The 8,333-nt window shown below is 40.1% G+C and overlaps 1 protein-coding gene across 1 annotated transcript; it reads right to left on the bottom strand.

Annotated features, from left to right (window-relative positions):
- Positions 1-546: 546 nt before the first annotated feature.
- LOC124172956 (jerky protein homolog-like) lies at positions 547-1,323 on the bottom strand. The gene has a single exon (XM_046552484.1). The coding sequence runs from the start codon at positions 1,321-1,323 to the stop codon at positions 547-549; it is 777 nt and encodes a 258-aa protein (XP_046408440.1).
- Between the last annotated feature and the right edge of the window lie 7,010 nt (positions 1,324-8,333).

The following is an 8,333-nucleotide window of genomic DNA, read 5'->3' as shown; positions in this document are numbered from 1 at the left end:
ACGGAATCCCGGTTCACTTTTGTCTCTCTCCAACCACTCGTTTAAGTTTTCTACATCAACATTTTCGAACCCTTTCATTATTTTTACTAGTTCCCCCAAGTTGGGATCACTCACATCTGATTCTGAAAATCCCTCGAAATCACCTTCGAGGTCTAGCAAAAGTTTCATCCACGAACGAACTAGTGTGATAGGTTTCACCGAAAGCCAGGCCTGAGATACACCGTGAATTGCATCTAATATTGTCATTTTCTTCCAGAAGTTCATCAAATTTTCATCTTCAATGGATAGGGTTCGCAGAAGACCAACGCGGTAATTTCTTTTCATTGATGCAATGACGCCTTGATCCATTGGCTGTATAATTGATGTGATGTTTGGGAGTAAAAACTTGGTAATTATTAATCCGTCGTCTGACGTTAAAATTTTCTCATTCGGATGGGAAGGGGCATTGTCTAAGAGTAGCACTGCTTTTGGAGGCAATCCCTTGTCTTTTAAAAACAAACGAACTTGGGGAACAAATTTTGAGTGGAACCAATGCTCAAATATCTCTCAGTCCATCCACGCTCCCTTTTGATTGTAGTAATCAACGGGAAGCTGACTTCCTTCAGTGCCCTTAAAGGATCGAGGCCTTTTCGATTTTCCAATGACTAACAATCTAAGTTTATGGCTCCCGGAAGCATTCCCACAGCACATCACTGTCAATCGTTCTTTGGAGGATTTGTGGCCGGGTGCATGCTTCTCTTGCACGAACGCTAGCGTTTTAGACGGCAGACATTTCCAGTATAGCCCCGTCTCGTCAGCATTGTAAATTTGGCTGGAGTCATACCGTTCTTCAGTCACAAACTGCTGAAATTCTTCCCGAAACACTACTGCAGCCTCATTGTTAGCACTCAGTCGTTCTCCTTGAATACTTATTTCACGTATGCCGTGTCTATTTTTAAATCTTGTTAGCCACCCAGGTGATGCGTTGAACTTGCCTTTGAAGCCCAGTTGCTTGTAGAAAATCTTTGCTTTATCTGTGACAACTGGACCAGAAAGAGGTGTGCCTTCCGCTCTCCTCTGGGTAAACCATTGAAGCATTGCGGCGTCCAACTCCTCGTATGATGCACTTTTCATTGTCTTGCGATTTGATGGTCCTGCGCCACTGTCACAGTTCCTAGCGTATTCCATTAGCTTGGTCTTATTTTTTTTAATATCACGCACTGTTTGACATCCAATGCCATAATCTCTGGAAATCTTTATCACCGATTCCCCCTTCTCTAGTTTATTAATCACTTCCAGTTTCTGTTTTACAGTCAACACAATTTTCTTGCGTTTATCAGCCATGCTACTTCCTCCAGGTGGATGAATTGTTCACCGGACAACCTAATTAACGATGGCACATGCAACAGAGAACCACGAAGCATAAGCCGCGACTGCGGGAGACCCACAACACTCAAGCCTTAATCGATATGTTGCTGCCGGCAGTTACTCACACGTGTCAGCAAAAAGTAATCACTAAGTTACGAAGTTTAGGACGACTTCATCCCTCCATTCTTCATCAGGCCTCAACCTACCCCTTTTACCCCTTCCACCTTTCTAAGACCATCCAACAGGCCCAAGTCACCCCAGATTATGTTTCGCGCAGGGATCATATGTTACGAAGGTGATACATTATTGGCCTCAAAATAAAATATCATATTACTTTAAGTTCCCAGAAAGGTTCACTAGCGTTGAGCAAAAGCTTCAAGTTACCTGAGGGCAATAGGAAATGTATCTTTTGAAGTCTTTCCCCTCCTCTCCAGTAGAATTCTATTCACGCAACCTGACTTCCTTGACCCCAATATATGAACCAAGCTGCCAGCATGAGTCACCCACTGTGTTCTTCGCTGACAGTAAGCAACTTTCCATAATTACGGTTTTGCCTCCATATGACTTTGATAATAGTAGCGTGCACCAAGTATAAGAAAGAATGAGTCCAAACACGACGCATTTCTGACTTTTTAAAAATAGGTTAAGCATGGCACCATAACTTTCATTTATCGATTTATCCAAGAATCACCAGTTCCTGTATTTGGCTGCACGAAAAAATCGCTAAGATGTTTTCGCTACAAATGCATCTTTATTTTTTGCTTTCTTGATTTCTTATGAGCGTCATAATTATTTTCACTTCCTGCACGAGTCATTTATTCAAGGAACACCTTCCTCTCTTTAACTCGAAGGGAGGAGTCAAGAGACGAACGTTTGTATAACCTCGTAGCAGTCGTAAGAAAACGCGCTCCTTCCCCTCCAAGCCCCTTCCTCCTCCAAGCCCCCTCCTCCTCCCCCCTCTCCTCGTGCTTCCGCTGCCCAGCCTAGCCCCTTCCCTGCGGCCGGTCGTATTCTACCCCCATGTCGTCGCTTGTGACGCGTTCCGACTGTGCGTGTTCTTGTTATTCTAATTGTTCATTATATTAGTAAATCCATCCATTTCTGATGATTTCAAAACTTGCATTTGACTTTTAACGTAAGCTAGAATTCTTTCGTTCAATTTATTTTCGCAAAAACTGTAGCGAGAAGAAATTAGAGTTGAGGCTAAATAGTCGTCCCGGAACTGGACATTTTTCTCTTTAGACGAATTTATATTCACTACTCCTCACCACGGATGACACAATGAGCACCCATTTAATGTGAAACGGCTTTAAGTTTATCCTACTAAATACGGAACTCCGGCGATTTTTTTTTTTTTAAAGATCGCGAAAAATTTCAACGAAGAGTGAAAAATCATGCACGGATAATCCGCAGCACGGATAATCCGCACCCGGATAATCGGGAGTCTGCTGTATGTTAAAATTCTGTTTTTTATTCAGTATTTGGCTCTAATAAAATAATGCCACTTTATTTCATTAGTGCTGATATGTGTGGATATTCTGATGGAGTAATATAGGTGTAAGTGACTTTAATTCTCGTGTTAATTAGACGATAAATGCGCAGACTGTATCACTGTTGGTGCAAGTTCGTTTGCATTGTCTTTTGGACGAATAATTTTGCAAAAAGAACGTATGGCGTAATGACTTACAAATATGTAGGTATGCACAATGTGCATACACAATATTTCTGATGTACCGCAAGGGCCTAACACCTAGTGCCATGAGCCTCAGTATAATTGCAATGGGAATTAAAGAACCTGGATAGCGTAGGGGTCTGTGCATTGGCCCAGAAAGCCAAAGGTCCGTGGTTCGATTCCCGGTCCAGGGGAATTTCTTCTCATGGCAATTCTTGTATATTTCACGGCCCTTCACGCGGCAGGGTTAGAAATAATACACATATTAAATGTACTTTTCTTCTTCTATCTCCCTTGATGAATGTATAAATAAAAAGGTATACAGTGGAACCTAGATCTATCGTTTTACAGGGGGGACAAAAAAAATGATGAATATGGGAATGTTTGACTAGGTTGCCTATGCAGCAGGAAACCCAGGATTTTTGCGAGTAATTGAGATTTTCTTTAAAGGATTCAAACCGGAATTTAGCTGATTAACGGAATATTTAATTTTATGGAAACAATTTGGGCTTATAGTTGATTCAACTAATATCTCTTTCAAATATTCTAAGGGGACACACCACCTCGCAAAAAAATGATTGCATGACATCTCAGCTTTTACACTACTATGATGGACTTCTGTCTGATGTATATATTCTTATCTACCAAACGCCATTTCAGCTGTACGGCGATCTGATATTCGGCTTCATCCAACTTCTTATTTTCAACAGGTAGCTTGCTTTACCCCCACTCCTACTGATAAGTGCTAGAGGACAATCCGAGACGTTTTGCAAAGTACACGCACTTCTCCACAATATTTTCTTCTTCTATTATTTTCAGTCCATCTTTGGAAGTTCTCATGAGATAAGCAGATGAATTCGAATTGCTAGCAGGGAGAAACCAAATATCCTGAGGAAATATCCCTTCGTATGTGACTGTGACAATAGAGATTTATAGCATAACTCATAAATTGTAACTTGATGTATGTTTTTGGGAATAAATACCACATCAACTTCCGAGAAGCTCAGCTGCGAGTGATATTGAGTTTCGCCAAAATGCTAATCCGTTGTATTTTGACATTGATTTTACGCAGTTGGAGGGACCGAAATATGGGCACTGTGTAAAATCAAAGTGTGTATAATCAAGAGTTGGTATTGAGGAGTATAGTTTTCAGGATAACACTTGCTCATAATTTTTAGAATACTTAGTCATACACTTTAGTATAGTTCTGATTTAAGCCAGAACCGGAACCACAAAATGTCTCATATGTGAGGTTTTACGGTTTTAGTATAGACATTCAAATTTACCTCATTAACTGGGAGCAAAATTTTGCTAATACATCACAAAGGCTTTACACCCTGTGGGCCTGGGTTCAAGTCCTGGCAATTGCAGAAACTTATCAGAGATGGCCCTATCCCTACTTGAGTGTAATGTGGAGGGCACTTCCAGTGCACCACTCTGTCCAGCAGATGGGACGTTAAGTCCTGGTCTCTTTGGAGCCTATCATTACAACCTGGCTAATGCCACCCAGTGGCGCAGCGAGATGGTTTTTTTGGGGGATAAAACCCCCCCCCCCCAGAGCTCACAGAAATTTTTAAGCTAAATCTATTTTAAGTTCAACAAATTCAGGCTTCAATTGGTGGAAGTTAGACATATTTAAGTAAATCTATTTTACTTAATTGGATTAACCCGGTAACGCCTGGATTAAAAAGCTTCTGCGATTTTTGTGGTAATCATATGTTTTAATACGAATGAAATTCTGAGTCATTCAGTGCAAATTTTATTCTTTTATCTCTTATAGTTACCGAGATACAGCCTGGTACCATATGGTACCGCTAGGCGTTTAAGGGGTCAATAAATCGAAATTTGAAAAACTTTTCGGAAATCACATTTTTAAGCCAAAAACGTTAAATATTATTTAATTTCCAGAAAATACATTCATTTTCATCCAAAATTACGCTCAAATATCGATAATATTCAATTAATTATTAAATATTACTGTATATAAAATAGAAGTTATGTTAAATCGACGTAGAAATCAAGAATAATATGATTTTAGTGTTTCACTCAGTCGTTGCCGCACATGGAATGAACAAAGCTTTCACTGCATTGCATTTAAAGTATTCTGTTCTTACTCTACTGGTTCAGTTTTCAGTAACACACCGCACCTGCTGGGGATTGGAGTTTATTTGTTGGTTGTGCCCGTCGAACCTATCAGGGGCATTGGAGAGAAGATAGGCCGCTGTCAGTTGAATGCAATCTTTGAAACATGAATCAATTACAAATCTATTTTTTTAGCCAAGTACCCCATTCCAGTCGCATTTCTGGTAAATTGAGCACGTCCTTGATATTTTAGGGGATCCTAGTATCCAGCTGTGATTACACTACTGGCCATCAGAACTCTAGCTGAGTTAGGTTTATTCACGATTTCCGCATCAGCATCCATGCTTCAGGCGTCATTGCATCCAGAATCCAAGTAAAAATGGGCCACGAACATTTTGTCGACCCCGCACCATCTTTCCCAATTCCTTTTTCGTAGGCTTTCACATTCCTGAGTTTTACGAAGTAGCAATTTGAGCCAATTGATGCGCCACATTTTCTAGCCAAACCTAATTAGCCTCCCCCGCATGAATTGCTAACAGCCATGTCTTCCAAAAGAGAACATTATCGACTCATTGAAACTCAAGGACTGCTTTTCTCTGAAATATCCGCCGAATCTTTCTTTTGCCATGCCCATAAAAGGGCGCATTTTCCATATCTTATATGATTTATCCATAGCGATGTAATCACCGCAATGAATAAACCTACGAAGTTGTAGAAATCTGTTACGTCTTATTGTGTAATAAACAAGATTATATCCGAGGTTAGTGCTGCCTCACAATAGTGCCTTTTACTGGGAGTCGTTTTATGCCAACTTATAAAAAGAATTGCAGCAAATATTTTCAGTACCTCATGTGTTATATTTGGATCATAACAGTTGCAGAATTCTACACACCTATTCCACTCTAACACTTAGTGTGTAAGGGCATTTTCTTCAAAGAACAGTTCAAATATTCTAGTTGGGGATGCTTCATGAAACAGTGAGTTGGTAATCAGGATTACGAGAAATCCTTTCGTGCTTTACGATCTCTTCATCATAAAAAACGCGTCCTTCCTCCCTATTTTATACCTTTTGGGTGCTTTACGGCTCTGTCCAGTTTCACTACACTTTTGAAAATTCTCGGACATTTCTTGAGATAAACTCAGCTGATTGTCCACCTTTTCGAACAACAACTTCAAGTTCGAGCAAAATTGGCGTCCACTCGTTATTCCATTTTCCTCAGTCAGAAGGAAGGTATTCATCCTCTCTTTGTAGCAGCACATGCTATATTATAAGCAGTATGTGTAAGTTATTTCGGTTTTAATAGCACATGAAAGTGTGAAAAGTATCGGAGTGTGATTGAGATACGTTAGACAAAAGTTAGGATTACGCTGCTCTTGTCGAAGTGATGCCTGTCGCGTGGTCGTCTCTCGCCGCCAGACGTCATTGAATTTTCTCCTTAGCAAGCCACCCCCTTATTCCCCATCATACCCCCTTCCTAATTGAGTACTCCGATACTCTTCCTATTCATGTTTTTCTAAATAGGATTCAGGTATGCAATTATACCTCCCACTCCTTGAGCCCTCGTGAGGGTACGAGATTATGAAAAAATGCAGACGATTTAGGGCCTTATGTACTTGGATGACGTCCTTATAACAAACAAATTAATTTATGTACACATTTAATATGCTGTTATAACATTTAAATAACGCAAAATTTATAATATCAATGATGAAAAATAAATAATTGTAAAATAAATAGCTATTAGAAAACGAAAACAACAGAAATATTCGTATTTACGCTTTCCGCCAAAACATGGTAGTGCAAGCGCCTAGCGGTACCATATGGTACCACCAAAATGTTTTGCATCATAACATCCCAAATATTAGGCTCGCATACTAAAACCATACTTAATATGAAATGTACATGCTATAACAATCATAATTACATAAAAACATCTTCGTATTATGAGTACATAAGACGCAAATAAAGGAAATCGAAATGCTTGCACTAAAAATTCCGTTTTTTTCGCATTGCTGAAAATTCTCAATTTTCAAACGGCTCTAAATACGTTAATTTCAGATTTAAAAAAGCAAACTTTTCGGGAAAATGTAAATAAAAACATTCTTATTATGTTTAAGCTCTCAAAAACCCAAATAAATTGCAATAAGTGACAATAAAGTTACGTTTAGCATTGGGCTAGCGGCTGGTACCATATGGTACCGCTAGGCGTTAACGGGTTAATATTGCTTATAGAATAGGGTGAGGATTAATAAAATATCGGTCATAAGGCAGTAAAAATCACCATTTTGAACCATTTATCTTAATTTTTTCCGGCGGAAGGCCTCCACACCTCCCGCTTACCCTGGCGGGTATGCAATACCCCCAAGCCCCCAGTATTAGTTGCACCTAAAACCCCCCCTAGCCTTAATTCCTGGCTGCGTCCCTGATGCCAACATAGGGTTCCTGTCCCCCCAACCTTTACTTCATGGTGCTAATGAACCCAGCTGTCGGTTACCTCCTTCCAATTAGCATACCATAGATAATACAGAGCACATAGGACCTGGGATATTCGGAAATTCAGATTTTTCCGGTGTTAACATCACTTTTTTTAAGTGAGCTATTTAAATAACCTCGCAACTGCCGTCATGCCGCCAGTGATGAATAAAAAAAATGATTAACAGTCCGGAATAATTTTCCCTCTTTATAATTTTTACGCATTACAAAAGCATTTCCCCATGAAATTTTAGCATTAGTTGATTGAATCTACCGGGAATAGCTTCTCTGTCGGCATTCTTCCGCGAATTCAGCGCCGGGACCTTCGACTCACAAGCCGTGTGACTCATCTTCAAGTAATATTTTGCTTCCCCATATCTGATGACAACACCGGACACTTTTTGTATTTCGATTTAATGGTGTAAAGCTATTCCTGAGTTTTTAAGGGACTGCCTTATCATTCACGTCTTGAATTTGACTTCAATGATTATATGGCGATTGACGACGCGAGTTATTCTCCGAGGGCATTAACTCCCGTTCCGTTAAAAATAAACGCTTGCCACCTAGTGGAGTTAAGCTAATAGTTATTCAAGGTTCAACCATGCTTCATTCAAACCCACTGACAATGAGATACAAGTTGAGTCAGTTCTGATAAGCGCGCCGCGCAAGCAACTTTCCCTCGCCTCCATTCGTCCCGCAGATGTGGGGTTAGCCCGCGGAGTGAGAAACGCATGCTGCTTTTACCATCGTGTTGAATTG

The sequence above is a fragment of the Ischnura elegans genome, assembly GCF_921293095.1.
Source record: "Ischnura elegans chromosome 13 unlocalized genomic scaffold, ioIscEleg1.1 SUPER_13_unloc_3, whole genome shotgun sequence".
Classification (NCBI taxonomy): Eukaryota; Metazoa; Arthropoda; class Insecta; order Odonata; family Coenagrionidae; genus Ischnura; species Ischnura elegans.
This window is presented reverse-complemented; position numbering and strand designations above follow the sequence as displayed.